Genomic DNA, 22,097 nt, shown 5'->3' with positions numbered 1-22,097 from the left:
AGTTGTCTTCTAAAAGGTATTTTTCTTTTAGCTTAACTGACGTTTTCTGAGTAGACCTTCCTTGCAAGGAATTAATTATTGATGCTTTTCTTCAAAAATAATTTGCTTGATGTTGTGTGTGAGTTGTATTTTAGAAGAGGCAATTGCCAGGAGATCTCGTAGTGAGTTAGTATTTTTGTAACAATCCCATTTCCGTGAAGAACACTCCACTGCTACCTGCCAAGCACACCATTTGTAAGTAAATACATTTTTAATGCATTTAATGATAGCAACGTATTTATTTCATGTACTTTTATTATTATTTTTTTTGCGTTTGATGTATGTGTTTTTCAGTGAAGAGATCCTAAAACTTTAAAAAATAATTGTGTGTTATCAAGATTCTCATTTAATAGTGTGCATATTTTGTGCAGTGTCTTCTTGTTTAGGGTGTTTTTGTAGGGGAATTGTAGGTCTATGGGAGGTGGATGCGAGGATGGTATCATTCAAATTTAGAAAATTCAATGAGAATTTTCTCACCAGAAAGAAAAGATAATTTTAAGGAAAATAAAATAACAATGAGAAATCCCAAAAGCAAAATAAATAAATAAATCCATAAATAAAGATTTGTAAATCAGGATAAAGAACATTTTAATTACATTTGCATAATGTCTGTAAATCAATATCCTTTTGTTGGAGTAAGTTTCTCCAATCTGGTCCTCTATTCCTTGTTTTTGGAACAAGTCATCTCCATTTTCATCCTGTGTCAGGTGCAGGTCATAAAAGGGAGGTATCTAAATGATTATATCAAAAGGGCAATTCAATTCCAACCGGACAATGACATTAGTTTCCAAAAAACCTCAACAGCTATTTGTGATTCAGCCCCCTTTCCTTGCCTTCCCCTCCTCCCCTCCCCAGGGATTTTAGAAATGCGGTATCTGAATTTCGGTGAATGGAAAAAGACTCTGCCCTAGGACCCATTTGACAAATGAGAAGCCGTACAGCATCAGCACCAGCCGAGTGAAGCCCCAGCGAAGGAGGCAGTCTCTCTCCACTAGTCAGCAGCTAACCGTTCGCTGCGCTGCCTCAGCCTTGAACTGTCAGGGAAGTTGCATACATCCATCGATAGGCTGCAGGCTCTGTCTTCTCTCAATGTTGCGTTCGCAGTCTCTTGAACCTACTGGGGGGCCCTGACTGAGCTGGAGAAGTGAGCTTTTGTAAGGCTTACACACACACATACACACACACACACACACACACACTCTCTCTCACGGTCCCACTCACACACTGCTTCGAAAGCGTAGCCGCTGCCAGCCCGACAAGCAACTCCAACAACCAGTAAAACTCAGCTGACAAGACAGGACAGGCGTGCGTGCATGCAAGCCCCTTCGCTCGTTCTACGTAGACTTCAGAGAAACACAATGCAGCATCCCCTTACGGGTGCAACGTGCGTCGCTCTGCCTAACGTGGGCATGTGCCCCCAGCTCTCCTGTGCCTTGACTTTCATGTACTTACAGCAGGTAAGTGCATCTCTGTTCTCAGCAAAATGTGCATGTTTGTGTTGTTTTCTTTGTATCTTGTGTTTACTGTTAGGATTGCAGGCATCTTTTTAGCTTCTTAATCTCTTGTTTGAAATGCTGTGGTGAAAAGTGATTGGGGATTTTCCTTTCTGTTTCAGTTTTTCTGTTTTGTGTGCGTGTGTGTGAGGGTGTGTGTGTTTGTGTTTGTGAACGAGTGCTGTGCTTCTTCCAAGTTTATATTCTTCTGGTGGGGTAGCTTATAGATGTACGTAGCAGATTCTTCAGCCAATGCACAGTGCAGCCCTTAGTGTTCAGTATATATCAGTTTAAGAAAAGTGACGCATTATAAAATATGCAGCAACAGAAGCCGCCAAACTTGGTAAATTATTAAATGCAGCTGCACTTCTCCCATCTGGATTTCCCCCCCCCTATTTATGTATGTATGTATGTATGTATGTATGTAAGTATGTGTGTATGTATGTATGTTTTTCTTTATTGAATTGTTTTAATGGCATTTTGGGTTTACTGCTTAGAGGTTTTGTGGTGTTGCCCTTTACCTTATTTTGAATTGCATTGATTTAGTTTAAATTTAAAAACAGAATTGCAGGTTTGAGGTACAAGAAAAGTGAACGTATTATTTATGTGATCAATGTCATCTTTCAAATGTATATTTAGATTAGTTAATCCTTTTTCTTTTTAAGCCATGCATAATTTTATGAGAAGTGAAAGTAGCGTAGACTATTGTTTGCTAGCATTGGCACGACTGCGATCTCATCATATTGTGATGTAGTGGTATGTCTTCATTGCAGTGCATATATATCTTTAACTGCCTGACGTGAAATATAGGATTTTAAATATTTGTTGTTGCCGTTATTTTGAAGTCTAGTGGCTCCTTGGTGTTGATTGCATTTTCTTGACTGGTACTTAACGGTAATATAATTTGAAGTTGCTGCTTTATTTTATGTACACCATTTCTCCATACTTCGTCTGCAGCCATAATGAGCTTTCATATGGTGATTGAAATTCCAAGGGAATATATCAAATCAAATGTAACTTTATGCAACCGCGACTTTTTTTCTTCTTCTTCTCTGAATGAACAGTGATCTCATTTGCTTCTTTTCTGTAACACTGAGCAACCATTAACCTTCTGTGAGACCTCTAACCTTTACCTTATCCGTTGTAAATTGCATTACATGTTAATGTAATTGCAAATTCTCCTGTAAGAAAAATGTTTTATTTTCCTTACGTACATGGTTATTTTTTGTTGTCTTTAAGGCATTGTTTTATTTCCCCAATTGTAATATTTGATAGATATTATTCTGTGATGGAGCTAAAATATCCTTCTTAACATCAGCAGGGTGTTTTCAGTCTGAGTGTGTTATATCTGTGGTAGATTAACTAACGTGAGCAAAACAACTTGCAATTTGAAATTGTTCTTTTTGAAAAGGATTGACACAGGTGCGCATACATGTTTGTGTGTGGGTGTGTGTGCATGTATGTGTGTCTACATGTACTGGAAAGTAATATAAACCTTTTAGTATCAGTTAATATTATGTTTGCTACAAAATTGATGTTTTTATATATTTTTATTCATGGTGTTTTTGCAGAAGAATGAATAACCTCAATAATGATGCACTGGATATAATAATAATCATTACAATAGAAATAATAATAATAATAATAATAATAATAATAATAATAATAATAATAAACATTCAGTTCAGTTGACATATTATAGCTTTAATCTTTCTGCACATGCGGTATATAAATGATGTTAAAGGAATTTATTGCAGACACGTATGCAGTTTTAAGTCACTTGAGACCGTGTACAGCTGACATGTAGGTGCCACTTCAGCCCTGATGGAAAAGTCAGTTGATGTAAAAACCTTCACATGAAAACAACATTTAATGAGAGGTGAACTGGTTCCCCATGGGTGAGAGAGGGAAAGGGTCACAGCAATGCCAGCTAATAGGATTCTGACTAATATTTCAATCAGCTCCGCTAAAAAGACCCGGTAAATGACGTTCCTTATTGGGTTTGTTTTTAACAAGTGTGCCATAAATAGGTTGCGTTTTATATACCTTCGGGCGATTTTAGCACTCATTTAGAGTGGTAGCTTCACAATAAATTCTTTATAAACGCCCATGGAGAGAGAACACACAACAACTACCGCACAGCCTGCTTAGAACAGAGGCAAGCTTAATCATCTCTTCCCGACATTTAAATTCTTACATTTATTGCCTCGCTACTTCCAGTAAAATGCATCTTCACACTGTACATTTAAAACTATTAAGTTTGGACAATAACCCAGAGAAGTGAGCTTTCAATAAACAGAAATTAAAATAAGCAAGCCATGCGTAGCTTCTCGTGGCCCTGTGTCTGTTTCTCCCCAGCATGCTATGCTGTTTGTAAAGTAGATTTCTATGTTTCAGTATCAGTTGCATATAGGACTATCCATACCAATATTAAAACACTCGCTGGCCTTATTTGTTTTTTACAAGGTCACTTTTTTTGGGTGCTATTAAATAAAGTACATTGTTCTGCCCTAGAAGCTTCCCCATATAATATGATTTATGTTTTTGCATTGTGTGTTCTAATTTATTGCTGCCACCATTTTACCTGGAGACTGGTAATGCTGCCCTATTGTAGTGTCAACAATTGTTTGATTCATGTGATTAAATTATTCACAGTACCGGGTATAACCTGAATGGATTCTTTCATCTGCAATCTTCTAAGTCATGTCCAGCCTTTTTTTTTTTTTTTTACCATTTAATTTAACAGACCTGTCAAAATGTTTGTCAAACTCCTATCGTCTGAATAACTTGTAGGGATCTCTTTCACTAAGTAGTGTGACTGTTCTAGTTTCTTATTTCCATAATTAATAATAATAATAATAATAATAATAATAATAATAATAATAATAATAATAATAATTAACATTTATTTTTGAATGGTGAATATTTTCCATGAACTACATTTTTAATTACAGAGTATCACCCAAAATTGAACTAATTAAAATAAATAAATACAATGCAACATATGATGACTGTATTTTTTCCTGTTACAATTTAGTTATTTTGTTAATGTTAAAATCGTTGATGGATTAACCTAAAAACAACAAATCACTAGATCTAAAAATCATACGCTTTTCAAATATTTACAATATGTTTCCTGTCTTCTTTAACACCTAAATAAAGATCAGATGTTTATACATACTAAGATGCATAGAAACCTCATTTAAGTGCATAAAAAAATAGATTGATATTTTATATGAAGGATATGTTTCACTGCATTTCATTGCGTAGTTGTTAAAGGAATAGGTTTCCATTCACGTCCATAAAGGTACAGGTATATTTAAGTGAAGATGGTTTTGTAGATGAATCCAGGCTGTGTTCACTGTATACCCAGCTGACAGCAGTAGTATATGGCATAATGTCTTGTGTCTGGTGTATAATTGCTTCTGCTCTAGTTACTATTGTAAAATCTGCAAAACTGTATTTTCCAATTTGTATAGCTGACCGTCCACCTGCACGCACGCATCTCTGTCTATACCCACCCATTCATCTCGCCGTCTACACATCTATTTATCTACCCGTTCACGCAACATGAACTATCATATAAACTCAAACCTGTTTTATATAAATGGTTTGCTGTATCTCTAACCTTCACATAATTAATGTGGCATCCATAAGGTTAGAGAAGGGATTCTAACCGAGCTTGACGGGCAAAAAATATATCCCTCTCCTCTTCAGGTGATGTAGTGTGTGGATGTGCCCTGGTCTCATCAGCCACACAGCTTTAACTAGCAGCCTTATTGACCTCACCTGTCTCCACATTGCGATGTATTTATTTTTTTCCACAAGCATGGGAGAACTTTCCTCCTCTTTCAGATAACTCCTCATGCTGGGCAATCTCCTGTCTTGGGGCAAACTTTGGAAAGTAGTCCATGTCTGTCTGTCCTTTTCGTATTCCATCTCTCAACTCTTGTGTGCCATGTCTTGTGAGTCTTTTTCTGAAGAAGCCGGGTTGTGTTGCTGTGCTTTCCATTTTGTATTTAATTTTCATATTCTGTGATTGCGAAGACATCAGTCTACAGTAGTCCAAATATTTGTTCTCCAACTTTTCTTTTTAATGAAACCGTGTTTGGATTAAACCGTGTTTTAATTAATATTTTTTACAACTGCAATGAGATATATACACACACACATTTAGAAATATAGTGTTTTCTTATTATTTTGTGCCACAGAGAACATGTAAATAAAATCCAATGTATATTTGATCAAAGAACCATGCAATCAAAATCTTATGAACTATCCAGCACCAGTAAACTCATTTACAGCTGGTTTTGTACTGGGGGAGTGGCAGTGAATAATAACGTTTTCGGAGGTAAATTGCAATTGAGGTTAACTGACTGCCCTGTGGGCTTTTACCAACACAATTCCTCAGTGAGATAAGAGAGACTGACTGATATAGTTATGCTTGATTAAACCATGTTCATGATTGTCAGTGTTAAAATAACTAGAGACATTTGATAGTTTATTTTATGTGCCTTACCTATAACATTCTCAAAACTAGATATATCTCAGTAATTATCAGTTTTAGGGTTGTATTTCACTGAAGGGATCAAATATTTGTTGAAAAGATTTACTTATTTATTTATTTTAAGCTGAGTGAATAAGCAATTTGTTTTTACAAGCTTGTGACATAAATATCGAATAGTTTGCCTGTGTTTCTTTGTCTCAGCTGATCTCATTTGCAAAATGCATAACAAAATACTTTTTAAAATATTGTAGAAATATTGTTTTTTAATTAGTTTTTTAAAGAAATAAATGTGCCGCTTTTCATTTTACATGCATTTTTAAACAGATAAAGGAAAGGAGAGTAAACCGACATGTTCTGCTTTTTGTCATTTTTAAAAGGTTTTACAAGGAAGAGTTTCACAGACTTTCAAGGTTAACAAGGACTTGGTTATCGGCTTGAATTATGATGCGAAATAAGTTTTCTAAAGGTTTTCAAGGCTTTTCTTTCATTTGCCCTTTTTTTTTTTCATTAATGCAAACCCAGTATGTACGTCACCCAAACCCATTATTTGACAGCAAACAGGAAGGCTTTTCATTTCAGAATTTCAAGGTTTGTATTGTTTCAATACTTATGTATAAAACACACACTCACACACACACAAACACACACACACTCCAATGTTTAGGCAGGAGGTGATGTTTGTAGCCCCTCTCAAAACTGTAGCATCTGCACTGCTGCTGAGTCTGTGGGCACATGTGCCTGTGTGTGAGTGGAGAGGCCTTCAGTAGGTTGATAATGATGCCTTCTTTTATTTAGGTTTAATGTCATTGCAATACTTTGTAGTCAAGCTATGCGTATTTGGATGCACTTGGATCCATGTTAGTTCTACCAAGAACCTGTAGCTGAAATGTTGCAGGTTTTCAATTAAGTTTAATTTGCCATCAGCACATTTATCTAAATATATTTATTTTTCTTGAATTGTCATTATAGTGCATTGCAATATGGCCATTATATCCCTCTTCTCATATTGTCCCAGATGTAATTAACATTAGAACCATCACAAATATATTGCATCCAAATATAATCAGTGCATTAGTATTTCTTTTCTTATTACATTTAAGAAATTAACAAATACAATACACATTTGCAATCACGTCTTGTGCTGCATGATGGGAATTAAATTATGCTTGGAAATTACATTTGTTTGTGTAAACATTAATTTGTGTGATCTGTAGATTTTGTAAATAATACAAGGTTTATTCACCTGTTTAAAGAAGATACTAATTTACACTTTTGCAGAAAAAGGTTGAATGATTTTCAAAATATGATCGTAATCAGAAATCACTACTTTTAAATATTTTCTTCCTGCAAAAAAAAAGGAATCAATTTACTGGCTTAGGTTGTGCTTAACTGTCTTCTTGAACACACCTAACTAATTCAGCTGCTAACCATCGTGAGCTAATGAAGTGTGAGCATCTGTCGGTCTGTCATCTGTTCCTGCGCACTTTTGCTTCTCTGTGTGCTGTTTCATGCCCATTTTCATGTGAGAACACACAGCCACTGTTCTGCCTGCATGACTAAAACAAAACAAAAAGTCCACATTACTAATGCTCATTCACCATCTGTTTTTCTTACAGCTGGCTCTGAGTAATTGTCCAGCAGCTGAAAGACTGAGGGGGAACAATGTATTTTGAGCTTTAGAGTTCAACAAACCAAAAATAACGAACATCAGTGCCCTCTGAGGGGGAAGCACAGCACAGCAATTACTTATTTAGCTACGATTCGCAACTTGTCTGATCACAGGTCACTTGAGCTGGATGTGTCTCCCTGAGTAGGAATACGATTCAAAGATAGTGTTGGGATCCATTTGCATAGCTGCTGGTCCTACCATTTCGATTGTCCTCCCATGTACCTGGTATAGCCCTGTGAAGATTATCATGCTGTTTATATTGAATTAGTGTGCAGTTTTTATGTATTGCTGGGTGACAGTTTCCAAATGGTACAGCAGTCTTCACACAGTCTCATATAAAGAAAGGCAAGGCAAAGAAATAACATGAATTAGACACTAAACCTTTTTTTTTTGATTCCCTGTGAGTTATCGCTGCAGTCATAGATGTGCCCTTTAAAGTACTTGTTCAGTTACTCTATCAGAATAAGTACAGCAGTATCTTTGGCACCGGGTTTTTAATGTGATATAAATTATATGCATTCATATTTTATTAAGAAAAGACTGTCACTTTTTTGGGGTCTTTTCAAATTCTCTGTGAACTCAGAGTAATTAAAAATGTAACTGGAGGAGTTGGCGATAGAGCAGCCTACTGGAGCACCCTTCAGATTTTTCTTTCTTTCCCTCTGAATCCTTCCCGAAACATTAACAGTCATTTCTCAAGGTTCTAAATAGATTGTCTTGCCATCACTTTTAGATTTGAGTGTTTAATTTAGGCTCTCTTGAGGTATTCTGTCAATTCTCTCCTAACATCACTCATTTACTGCTGACTGAATGCAACCCAGAGCTATTGACTTATTTTACATATGACTTCCCCTCCTCCCCTGTCAAGGCAGGAGTCTAGTGAATTTAATTAGAGGAAAATAGCATATTTAATGTCCACACCACGCAGGGGTGGATGGAGCCCCCCGTCCTGCTCCCTGTAGCAGGCTCCCGCTGTGGGGAGATCTCTCCGTGTTTTGATCCCCCATCCTTTTGTTGTTGCTGAACACATACAGATGCAGAATGATATGGTGGAATGCAAAAAGGACACAGAAACAGAAAAGGAGAGAGTTTTCCAGCTCGCACCTAGGGTCGTGCCTTATTCATCCCAAAACAGGTGTCGTGATTCAGTGCCATGCAAGCAGGAGGAGCACAGTGGGGCTTTCTCCATGATTACAGATGCCATGCTACTGTTTTAGAGTGAATCAAAGTCTGCACAGTGTACTAAATTGTGTACATTCATAAATAAATATACGTGCTAGTGTGTGTGTCTGTTTATATAAAATAGATGTGAAAAAGAGGAAATGTCTCAATTCCTCCGGTATCATTCCCTAACATCTCATTAAAATCACAAAGTGCCTATACAGACTCGGTGTTAAAACCCGCCCTCTCACTCTGCAGAGGAAAGGCTAAGTTAAAGTTCCCTTAAAAGACCCGTTTTATCAATACGAACATCTGAGAACAGAGAGAGTTGAGGCCTTGACACAGGCTTCGTGACTACGGGACTCATATCGAAGGATCGCGTGAGCCCTCCTGTATGGCGATGCTCAATTCAAACACGCCTTCTTTTGCCAAAGGAATATGCTGTCATTTAAATTAATAATGGACTGAACTTCGAAAGAGAAGGTATGACACTGAAAAAGACAGGGGGGCAAGAACTTGGAAAGAAGTCGTTACGGTAGAGCGCTATTTCTGCTGGAGTCGATTCTGCCAGTGGAAGTAATTGCACTCATCACTTTTCTGACGCATGTGTCGAATCTTGCGTTGTGCATGAAACGACTGATCTTATACGTGAAAAGGTGTTTCAATATTAAAAAAAATAAACACAAATAAACACATACATACATAAATGACCAAGGTGGGTGGTTGAACTGTCGCTAATGGTTTACCTACGCTTCGATTTGCCCTGATCCGCAATGTGTGCTGCGAGGTCGCAACGTGGCTGTGTAGCTCAATTAATGCTGTGTGGCAGGGGGAGAAAAAAAGGTCGTCTCTTTCATGTAGGAAAACATAGTTAGATACTTTCAAAGCTGACAGCAAAGCACTGTGGGGGCTTCATTTACTTCAGTTGGGAATGTCATTATCATGTAATGCGGAGTGACTTCTGCATGCATTTGTGGGCTCATTCTTGTAATCTTTATGTTACTGAAAGGCTGCCTGAACCTCTGCTGCAATGCTGCTTGTTCTCTCGGCCGTTGATTCCTGTTCCAGCTCTTAGATTGCTCTTATTGTTATTATTATTTGTTTTTTTTTAATACCGTTTCAAGGTTCTGTAAGGTTCCATGTTAAAAAAAGAACTGCCAGTGGATTTCCTGACCTGAATAATCCTCCTTCTACATCACACCTTGGGCCTACCTGGTTGTAAGTATTTTTGGCATCCTATTGGCGACATGTTTTTGGGTTCATTACCATTTGTGACGTGCGGCATATGTCAGATTTTTTTTTCTCATGTTCTGTATGGCAGAACCGCACACAGTGTGCCAGGAGATGCAGTATTTTGCTCCTGGTAGCTTTGCTATGTTTGTATTATGTCTGTTTCTTTAAATTGCTTTGAAATTAAAGGAAGCTTGCCTAGATAGTCAGTTGTTTTACATGTTGGCTGTTTTTTGTAACTATGATGTATTGCTCTAGTAAATCTTACTTGGTCGTTTATCTTTGCTGTCCCTTTCCTCATGTGAAGTGCACTATTGAGTATTCTATTTAAAAAATCTGGGGTATGATGCCGTTTGAAATTGAACGTCATTGCAAAGCATTTAATCTAATTCCCTTAATAGCCAGACCTTAAACATGTCAAACCCTGAAGAAAGAATATTGCGTGCGGTGGAGAATTAGCAAGCCTGTGTTGCTATGGATTTTATTTGCATGTAGGTTCACATTATTTGGAAATAGGAGAAATTAACTTCTGTGAGCATTTTTGTGTGGAGTACTTTTTTTCTGGCTGTAAAAAGCAGGCATTGCAGGAATGAGAGCGAGAGAGAGAGGAAGAGAGAGAGAGAGAACAAAGCTATCGGAAGCGTCAAGCATGGTGAATGATGGAGTACATTTCACAGCAGCCAATTCCAGTCCTGAAATCCCTGTAGTGCAGGGTAGGCTTTTCAAGCTAACGCAGCAAATTCAGCCTTTGCACATCACAGTATTAATGATTTATACACATCCGCACCACTGCTTTTGTTCGCTGGTGGGGCCCGGTTCTGTTAATAAAGGAATCTCAGGAATGGTCCCAGCACTCTAAGCAGTTTTGACTAATGCAGTACATGCTGTCTTCATAAATCAAAAGAGGAAAGAAAAAATAATAATCTCTCAGCTTTGCCACCGTTTTTTGTTGTGTTATTTTTCATGTTTTATTTTAAGTAGTGAGATGTTAGGAAGCCTAGATTCTGGCCTCACCTAATTTCCGGAATTAATTTTTCTGATTCCAATAAAGAATAAATGAACTACTCAATGGAATCCATTTGATGTCTTTTGAGTTCTATTGGTTTTCGCTGAGGGGGTGCTGCGTCTTCCATTTGTGTTTAATCTGTATAAAAATACATGTGCTGTATCATATAAACAGTATTTGCACAGTAGTTTCAGTAAGTGGGAAGCATTCAATACCATTAGCATGAGAAAATGCTGATCGTATTATACATTTTCATCGTATGAATCGAGCAATTGCCCACAGCACATATTTGCTTGTTGATATTAAATTAATTTTGCCATGCATCCGCCAAAAAAATTTTAAAAAATAAAAACAGGACATTTTTAAAGGGGCAACACTAATCGACTGCATGATGAGAGAACTGATACTCATCAGAGGAACACCCCTTAAAAAATAGATAACACCAATTTAATCATGAAAATGAGTATTTTGTTTTCAATGTATATTTCAACCAGTCATTCTCTGATGGCCATTTTCAAAACTAAACTCATTTTGTTGCAAGAAAAGGCTCAAGTGTCTATGGCAACTCGTGTTCTAATCCTTAATGCTGGTTTAGGTGGGATAGCGGATTTAGACTGGGCTACTCTCCAGTGCCCACCCACACACATGACAGCTCAATATCTTCACACAAGGAAGGATTTTGTTTTTAAATATTAAAAGCAACTCCCCCCATAAATGCACTAGAGCAAGAAATACATATTACATTTACATGGAGACTGTTGGAAGTGTTTTTCTTTCTGTATTTATTCTGGTGTGGGAATAGATTGGAAGCAAGGAGCATTATTTAAACAAGGGGTAAGACACGACTTCTGTTTTTATTTGAGCCTTAAGGAATTCGAAACAAGAAAGTGAAGGCCTATCACTCATAGCAAATAGTCGGCTATTATTTACAAGGTGTTCATGTATAAATACAGACAGGACAACCATGTCAGTCCACTATTGGATGTATCCCTCTCCCAGGTTGGAGGGGGGGGGTCATGACTCTATCTGAATTTTCTTGTGACGAACCCACATAATGATATGTGAATATGTCGCTAGATATCATTTTGGATCAAAGCATCTGCTACATTCATTGGAAGTGTGTAAAACTGCAGCTCATGGTTTGTTTGTTTGTTTGTTTGTGTTTTGCTCTCTATAGATTAATTAGCCTTTTTAACATCATGGCTTCATTTTGATTTTGGGTGTTTTACAGCACTTTGTAATGAGGCCCTGATTGCCAAGTTGGCTATGAAATGGTTCTAGCAAGTATGAGGTCTGTGACCATGCATGGAAAACACTCAGGTCTATGTATATGGGTTTCCTAACTGTGGCACAGATGCAATCAGGCAGAGAAACCAAACCACCGCCATTGCTGTGGAAATAGCTGTGTTGGCTGATGTTCTACCACCTGATTATGATGATGACTGTAAAAATGAACCACCTACATGGAGCAAGGGTTTTCGCCCCCATTGCTGGCTGTACATTTTTGTTTGGTTCTCTCTGTTGTCTCTATTGTATTTTTAGGAAAGCGTTGGATTTGATTCGATTCCCTCATACCCACACTTGTACAGACACAGACAGACAGGAGATTTATATGTGTAAATGTCAACTAATGCAGCATTTAATTCATATACATGTATTATACTCTAGGGAAGAGATATTCATTGATATTCCAGGAGTTGCTTTCTCCTTAACCAGTTAGATGGAGAAGGACCGATACAGCTGTTTCAGGAATTATGTCGTTTTAGGTTACCCTGAAACCTGAACTCTTGCTGATGGTTCATCTCAAATACGCAGCTTGGGTTGTAAAAAAATTGCACCAGTTGTAGATCATTTCTCATTTAATCATGGCCAGTTAGAATTGTGAAATTAAAAATTGTTCAAGTAGAAAAGCAGCTTGCTGCAATCATTTCTTGTTTGTCAGTACCTCAGAGTTAGAATTTTAAACTTGTATTCGAGAGATAGCATTGTTGTCTTGGGAGGACTCATCAGTAATTGTTCGAATGAAGGCCAGGGATTCTGGGGTGTCTCTCTGCAGGACCCACTGGAAACACGGTTTCATTTTAAGAAAGCATTACTAAAAAAACAGCAAGCTGTCACATGCCTTCCTGCAATTCTCATACTCTGAAGATATCTGCCCACTCTATTTTATTGTACTTAGCATTGTTAGATAAAGGTAGACGCTAATCAACCATTAGAGTAATCAACATTGGTGCTTCCATGCTGTTATCTGAATTAAAAATTAGATAGTACTGATCGTTAAAATACACTCAGTTTCTTTCGATCATCAGAATTGTGTTATTGTTGTTATTATTATTACTTTTGTTGTATACTGTTCATATATGCAAAACTGAAAAAAGCTGGCTGCTTTTCCAAAAACACACTGTGGGTGGCGAATTGTTTAAATGTTCTAGTTAGGTGTTTTTTTTCTTGGATTCATGTCAGAACTTTTGCGCAGTTCCAAAGGGAATACAGTTAGCGAAATAATGTTCAGCTCATTCATCCTGTAATTGCTTGGTTTATGAGAAAAACGTACTAAATATACAGGCCCCAAGTCCTTCATGAATGTTTGTAAGCAGTAATATACAGTACAGTGTGGGGTATGTAATGAAAAACTAGGGAGGGGAAAAAAAAAATCATCCCTTGGTAGAAAATCAGTGAGCTTTGCAAATTTACGGGAGTCTCCGTTTATAGGTAATTTAATGAACTCCTTTATCAGAAAATTACCCACTTCAATAAATTTAGTGCTTTCGGTTTCCAGAGATATAATTATTACAGTTAATGGACGTAACACATCTAAAAACTGGTTTTGAGTAGACTTTAAAATGCTGAATGGCTAATGTTAAGCACATTGGATATTTTGGTGGCTTTATTTCCTAGATATTAGTCACAGAATTAATCGGAAGAAGAAGAAGCAATTTTCCCTTTACAGTAAACGTACTGGGTGTTAATTTCATGCACTCCAAGTAAGCATATTAAATAAAGTTTTCCATTATACACAAATGAAATACAGATAATGCAAAACATTGTGGCACATTTATTTCATATTTGCATCCATCCTATAAGGACTAGTAATATAACAAAGGAAGATTGTACAGTGTGTTTGAAACCCATGTCCCGAATTGATAGTTTCTGCATTCCAGATCCAGACTTCTCTTTGAACTGATTACATGAGTGCTTTTCATCTGTACTTAGACTCCACCCCCCCCTCTAGTTATATAAAAAATGCTGAATTATATTATTCATTTTTATTTTGCTGCTCCTAATGAGGATATAGATTTGACTACAGAAGAAGGCGATGCTTGCCTTCGTTTCCTTTAGTTCATTGCAAAGGGGAGAGGGTGGGAGGGTTGTCTAGGGACTTTTTTTTGTTGGGAGAGGCAGGCCAGCTTTAACTATTCTCATCCATTGCTCAGGGGAACTCAAAAGCCAATGTAGTCTTCTGTATTGGCCGCAATGACAGATGCATTCCATCAAGATTCAAACAAAAGCCTTCACTAAGCTACTGCTATTAAGAAGGGAAAAAGTACAATTGGTTTCTCTTGACCAATTTTTCAAGGGTTTTACTTGTGACCTAATTATTGTACTCTTAATATTACTGGTGCACTGTACAGAAGCACACACAATCCTGACACTATTAAAAACACCAGACACTATCCTATATATATATATATATATATATATATATAGTATTCTAGTTGAAAGCTAATTGAGAGGAAATTGGTGTAGTGACCGTTAAACATATATGTATATATACAATACAGGAGCTTTTATTATGCTCCACCACACCCTCCTTTCCGCTAAAAAATAAAAATAAAATGTCTTTGGTAACTGTGTATCTAAGTCTTTAATGCTCGATTCCCAGCTGCATTAAATCCTTTTTTCGAGCAGGATCATTATAACAAGCACCTCATTAAAACACACACTTCTTCATGGCTTCCAGTCATGCTGTTCTAATGAGGGTGGAGGGTGCTTGACATCAACAGTAAACAAAAAAAAAAACTGCTTTTTACAATGTCACAGTCCCGTTTGCCAGGCGAGCAGTGGGAATTTATAGTTTGGTGCCTCTTACATATGTTTCTCATACATAAAGTTCACAGCACTGTGGGTTAAGGAGATGGTGGTGGAGGTGGAGCTGTTGATACTTTTGATGTCTGTTGAGTCACAATGTGGGTCATCATTTGGTCTTTCATGAAATCAAAGAAAAGCATTCTGCAATATAGGCGACTTCATAATAGTTTAATTTAATGGAGCTGTTCTTTTTTTTTTTTATGTGGTCACAAACAAAACATTTACACATATTAGTTTTATTCGCGTCTCTCAGTTGTTAGATTAGTTTCTTTGCAAGCATCTGATTCCCAGCATGTCCGCGAAGCTGAAAAAATAAATACTGTGCTGTGAAAATAGCAGGATCCCATCGTATCACCAATCCTACATACATCCACAAGCTGCCGCAGCGTGCATTTTGAAAATTAATCAAACCTACGATGAACGATTAAGGTCTCCAGTACCGTGCGACTTTTCAGAAAAGAGGGAGAACGTGCCAGGTGTTGTGCAGATGAGGTTCGGCGAGAGTACTGAGGCAGAAGACAGGTTTAGAAATGTAACAAAACACGTTTACCTTGTGTTGTGTGCTGCTTTGTGAGAGTGCCCTGGGTTGTTTCTGGTGCGTGAGTGTCATATTGTACTTTCCCGTGTCTACAAGGTATAGGACAGCAGTCCGGCAGCTGGAGCATTGTTTCTGTTGTTTACATACATCCCAACGCAATATTAAATTATACAGCAGAGGAAGGAGAGGGACAGGTTAACAAAAGAAAACAAATGCAATGTCGTACCGTGCATAGATCACAACAGCAGCTGTAGTCCGTGGTGATGTACTCTAAAATATTATTGCTGTACTCGACTTTGTTTATTGAAACTGGATGAAGGAACACCATCATTAATTGTTAAATTCAGTAATGAAATGTATTTGATGGTTCTGGTTTGATGACAGTTTTATTTAGTAGGGGAAAATAAAATATTGTATTAGTGTACCTTAGAATGAACAGCATCTCTGGTAGTTTTGGGTTGTGAAGAGAGTTATTTCTAGATTTGCTTATAGGGTATCCTGCATTCATCTTTTAAGGAGTAAGGCAGTATTTTTATTCTGTGATTTACATTTCAATGTGAGGAAAATATTTGCTTTGGAAAGTGCGTGTTCAGCAGTCAATGTAGCACCTAAATACTACATTAAAATACTGTATTTGTTTGTGTAGGTGCATCTTGTGTAGAGTTGTTTCCTTTTTATCAAGATTTATTGAAATAAATGCTCTATGATACATCCATAGGTTAATACTACAGAAAGCGCTGCACATACTATTAATAATATATGGAACCCCATGCTGGGATCCAGCCAGTTTTAGCACATTAGCAAGATGAAGATGTTAGCATGGCTTTCATGGTTTGTTTTTCTTCTTAAAAAAAAATACCCACCTAAACATCTGAAGGCACCATGTTTCCTCGCATTATCCCACAGGAGCAAAGCCCTGAGGTTTATAACTTAATTATATAAAATATAGCTTGGAGCATTTCAGGAACAAGGTGTTAGCAGATGAATTAAACAGAGGCCAGTTTAGGCTAATCAGGGCAGTGTGCAGTTTGAGATCTAAAGACACGGCGTGCTGAGGACCTCTAGACGTTTAACACTTTCCTGCTGTCAGACAGAAAAGATCAGCATCGAGTCGGTGACCCCCTGCTGAAAATGGCAGTTAATTTCAGGCAGTGGTGCTATGCTGTGAATTGTTTGCTAACACAGGGTCCCTATCCCTTGCTCTGCTTTTGCATATGCTTGGCAGCCTCAGCAGAGGGGGAAAATAAAAAAAGAAGCAGGTGTCTGATACTCAGTTTCATGGTTTACTAACTCGGCTCGCAGCTGCAGCCAGCAAAGTCTACTGCTTGCCATGCTTTTACATGCCTGAGGCTGCAGGTTAAGGCCTCGGCAGGAGTCTTAAACTTAGGATCAGAATTCAGCGAGTCTCCGTATCTTTGATTATATGCAACGTTGTGTCTATACCGAGTCAGACAAGAGGAACATCCCTCCAAGAAAGATTTTGTTCCACATTGAATATCCAAAGAATGTGTGGGAAATTGAATTATAAAGGGAGACATATTGGAAGGAGTTCGTTTTTCCACCCTGTTTTGTCGTTAGTAGCCTGGCATATAGCGGTAACAAATGGGACTTTCATAAATAGTATCACTTGTATGTATTCGTGGTTCTGAAAAGTGCGAGTAGGATAAAAACTTGTTTGATCTCTTAAAAGAAAAGGGAGCACGCAATTTGGTATATATATAAAGGAGACATTTCATTCTGTTGTGTCGATCGAAGGAACAATTGTAATTTATAAACGCACCTTATATTTGTCAATCCGGATAAACGCATCAGCTTGTGTTAAACTCTTTAATTTTCAGCACGGGATCTGATAAGAGTAAACGCATTGATTACGGTTCAGTGGACAGTCTAGAGAGACATTATCGGCGTTGAGTATTCAAACATTGACGCTTTGTTTTGTTGGCTATTTTACAGCACAAAAAGCACCTTGAAACTAGGGAACAAATAAAAAGCATAACCTTTGTGGCTGCTTGGTCATACAAAACAGGAGAAGTTAAACATTACGGTATAACCATGCATAATAGCTACGCAAAGGGGCAATTATTATAAACTACTGTAAAAACAACAGATGTAGTTTAATTCATTTTATTCTGTGTCCACTATACGTTGTATAAAACTTCATTTGTACTTGATTAAATGGTACATCTAGTTTAAAGAGGAACATCCAGAGATGCCAAAAACTTCTCCAGGACCATCGCCAGCCACTCCTGACTTCTGGTAGGCAGCCAGCATTGCTGTTGGCATCAAAGAAGCTGTGATAATTCCCTGACCCCCTCAATCCCCAATGTGAGACAGAGATACAGAGGCTATCTGGGATTCAATTTCACAACCTTGTGGTGTGCCATCACAGAGACTCGCTGTGTCTGGCTGGGAGGATTTTCAGATAAACTTTTGCACCGTGGTCAACTAACAGGCGGAGAGATCTTTAGCTGTGGATGTTGTTCACACACAGGCAGGGGGTTCCTGCTACTGTAGCAAATCTTTAATTATAAAAAAGCCCCATAACAGCTTTTAAGACTCAGTGTGGGAAGAGTCAAAGTGCAGGAATCCAATTATACCTATCAAAGATGGACTGTTCCAACAAGCCTCCTGAGAATTGCTTTACAACGTCCAAAGGGAATGTGTTCCTTCTTCTTGTGATATTCTACAGTATTTGTTTTCACCTTTAGTTTGTTTCTTTTATTTGGAATAGATCACCATCTAACTTTAACAGATTTTCAAAATGTCATGGATGTCATCAAAGGATAGCCATTGCCAGTATGAGGTGTTGAGGTGTACCTATATTGAAAAGCTAAAAAGTATTTGCAAACAGTGAATAGTGACTAGAAGAAGATAAATTCATTCACTCTATATCAAACGCAGCTGGTTAAATGTTGAGTTTGGTATATGTGAAAACAATGAGTTATTATTATTGCCTTGTTTTTGACATCTTTTTGGAACAGAGTTTGTATAGAGAATTAAAAACATAAACCGGTAAAACAGGTTTTTATTGGAAGGACATGCAGTGGTCAAAATGTGCCCACGTGTAGGCTATACAATACTTGCTGTAACTGAACTTAAGGCCTAAGTAAACAACTTTAAATCATATTATTCCTCTTTGAAAGTTGCATTTACCTGTTCATTGCTGTCCCTCTGGAGTCTCTGTAAGGGGCAATCTTCAGTCTTCTTAATGGAATGGAAATTCACTTACATAAACTGATAACTTGTTTGTCTCCTGACAGACAGCAAAAGGCGCCATCGTGATCATTCCTGCTATTTGTGATTTAATTTGCTTAGATTTTTGTTGTCATGCATAAGCGTTATCATAGTTGACACAAACTGATGTTTATATACCTGCATTTATTTTTAATTGATGTTTTGTTGTTTTTTTTAAGCAAGAGGGCAATGTATCTTTCAATCCATTGAACAACTGAACACCTTATAAAGTGTTTCTAACTCAAATGTTTTTGTTATATATATATACACTCACCTAAAGGATTATTAGGAACACCATACTAATACTGTGTTTGACCCCCTTTCGCCTTCAGAACTGCCTTAATTCTACGTGGCATTGATTCAACAAGGTGCTGAAAGCATTCTTTAGAAATGTTGGCCCATATTGATAGGATAGCATCTTGCAGTTGATGGAGATTTGTGGGATGCACATCCAGGGCACGAAGCTCCCGTTCCACCACATCCCAAAGATGCTCTATTGGGTTGAGATCTGGTGACTGTCGGGGCCAGTTTAGTACAGTGAACTCATTGTCATGTTCAAGAAACCAATTTGAAATGATTCGACCTTTGTGACATGGTGCATTATCCTGCTGGAAGTAGCCATCAGAGGATGGGTACATGGTGGTCATAAAGGGATGGACATGGTCAGAAACAATGCTCAGGTAGGCCGTGGCATTTAAACGATGCCCAATTGGCACTAAGGGGCCTAAAGGTTGTACGTGTTGTGGCTTCACAAATGCTTTGCTGCATACCTCGGTTGTAACGAGTGGTTATTTCAGTCAAAGTTGCTCTTCTATCAGCTTGAATCAGTCGGCCCATTCTCCTCTGACCTCTAGCATCAACAAGGCATTTTCGCCCACAGGACTGCCGCATACTGGATGTTTTTCCCTTTTCACACCATTCTTTGTAAACCCTAGAAATGGTTGTGCGTGAAAATCCCAGTAACTGAGCAGATTGTGAAATACTCAGACCGGCCCGTCTGGCACCAACAACCATGCCACGCTCAAAATTGCTTAAATCACCTTTCTTTCCCATTCAGACATTCAGTTTGGAGTTCAGGAGATTATCTTGACCAGGACCACACCCCTAAATGCATTGAAGCAACTGCCATGTGATTGGTTGGTTAGATAATTGCATTAATGAGAAATTGAACAGGTGTTCCTAATAATCGTTTAGGTGAGTGTATATATGTGTGTGTGTGTGTGTGTATATCAATTGAAGTATGTTTATTTTATCTTATATGAATATATAATATATTAATAGAACAATACCAAAAAATAATAAGTGTTTAGTGAATGATCAAGATTCTCTCCTTTACACCTCCCAAGTGTCCACGGCATGTTGTAGTTAGAGAATTGATATTTGGACGAGGCAAAGGAGCAAAACCCAGGCTATCCTGAAATACAGCGTGCAGAGCAGGCTCAGTTCCTTCAGCATCTCCACCATGGAAATGGCGTGTCCTAGTTGGTTATCCTGAGTAAACAGGTCTCTAGGATTTCCACCCTAGATTGAGCTAAATAGTGGAAACAAATCTCCGTCCTTTCGGGATCTCGGTAATTGGCTGCATTTTCCGCATAGTTCGGTTCACTCTTCTATACAGTCTGAATAACACAGAAATGTACCTACTTAAACAAATAACAGGAAAGTATGTGAGCGGTCCTAATTGCTTAAACTGCTGTAGCCAGTTTAAAAGCTTCCCGTTTTCAGTGTTTCAGAGGCCGCACCGAGGTGGAAAACAAGATGCGTGTGTAAGCGCAGGCAAGGTTAAAAGGAGAGCAGAGAAACAACCCCCAGGAAATATATGAGGGTTTCTATTTCGTAGATTAAAGTCTATTACTTTGTAGGTGTTGCGTTACTCATACATGTTAGGTACCTTTGGCCTTTTGAATGGTCTGGGATACATGTAGTCGCTGTTGCTGCCCCTGCCACCTGATATTGTGAGCGCCATGCCTGGCATCTTTTCAAGACGGCAGCGCAAAGGGGGTTGTGCAGCATGACTAAAGTTAGACACTTGTTATTTTGTCACTGAATAGGGTCATCGGGCAGCTGCTGAGGGGATCTTGCTGTCATAAAACAGGACTGCCCTACACGAAAAATAATTGCTGCCAACCTTTAAAGGTGGCGTCGCCTGCACTGTTAAATAATTGAAAAATCATGTCAAATCTTCCTTTTAATTAGTTGTCTGGAGAAGTAATTAAGGAAGCAAGGGACGGAAAAGGCCTACTTTTCACTCACATTTCCAGCTGATACAGGTGTTCTTTTGTCTTTATCTCGTCTTTTTTCCCTAACCTGTCAAATATCATTTCTCATTTATACTTTTGAGTCGGAAGACCCCTTTTATGCAATCTTGTGTGAAAATCACTTATTTGACTCGTTTCAAATGTTACCAGCAAGCCGCCCTGAGCCCGGCTGAGCTCCACATGTGTCAAATTAATTTAGATCCTTAAATTCTCGAAAAACAAAACCTGCATTATTATTTTTTCCCCGCGGTATTCACAGCCAGTTTTAGCTGAGACCCCTATACAAAAGTGTGTATGATTATTTTTAAATATGAAAACAGCAGCAAAAAAGTAAACTTTAACAAACCTGAGCTATGTAAACGCTACACACTTTTGATTCTGGACACTTCAGTCTCCACCAAATTCAAAGCTTGTGCTCCCATTTCATCAGTGGAATAACAGTTACTTGAAGCTGTCTTCCATGCTGTTTTGTTGGAGAATGAGAAACATATTTTAAAGAAAATAATAACCTTACAGACCTTTAATTTGAATGAATTATATCCCTGCTACACATTTAAGATATTAACTATTCACCAGATACATCTCTTCTTGTTTGTATTTGCTCTTCCCCGTACATAAAGTTTTGCAATTAAAATTCCCGTTCTTACCCTCATGAAAGAGTATGCATTCAGGCAGCAGAGACCCTAGTGCTTTGTACACAATAAGAGAAAAAAAAGAAGTGTATTTGACTTATCACATGACAGGCTGTTACAGAAATAGCACTTTCCTTTTTGGTACAGTTAGCTGTGCAGCTGCTGTGTTCCCTATCTGAGGATCTTGAAAGAAATTTTAACATTAAGTGGCAGTCACGGTGTGTAATTCTGTTTTTTCTCC

At 37.9% G+C, this 22,097-nt stretch overlaps 1 protein-coding gene across 24 annotated transcripts in view; it reads left to right on the top strand.

Annotated features, from left to right (window-relative positions):
* The window catches only part of rbfox1 (RNA binding fox-1 homolog 1), a 636,526-nt gene that overhangs the window by 482,826 nt on the left and 131,603 nt on the right, over positions 1-22,097 (top strand). Inside the window, exon 1 of one of the 24 annotated variants that reach the window (XM_066689840.1) lies at positions 1,015-1,496. The exons of 21 other annotated variants lie outside the window; for them this stretch is intronic. In XM_066689840.1, the coding sequence (XP_066545937.1) occupies positions 1,353-1,496 (144 nt within the window). In that variant the 5' untranslated portion in view covers positions 1,015-1,352. Of the gene's footprint in view, positions 1-1,014; positions 1,497-22,097 lie in introns of those variants that run through there. 2 more of the 24 variants (XM_066689836.1, XM_066689837.1) reach the window with 2 other exon arrangements.

The sequence above is a fragment of the Amia ocellicauda genome, chromosome 17 (assembly GCF_036373705.1).
Source record: "Amia ocellicauda isolate fAmiCal2 chromosome 17, fAmiCal2.hap1, whole genome shotgun sequence".
Taxonomy (NCBI): domain Eukaryota; kingdom Metazoa; phylum Chordata; class Actinopteri; order Amiiformes; family Amiidae; genus Amia; species Amia ocellicauda.
Note: the sequence above shows the minus strand (reverse complement) of the source record. Positions and strands in the feature narration are given on the sequence as shown.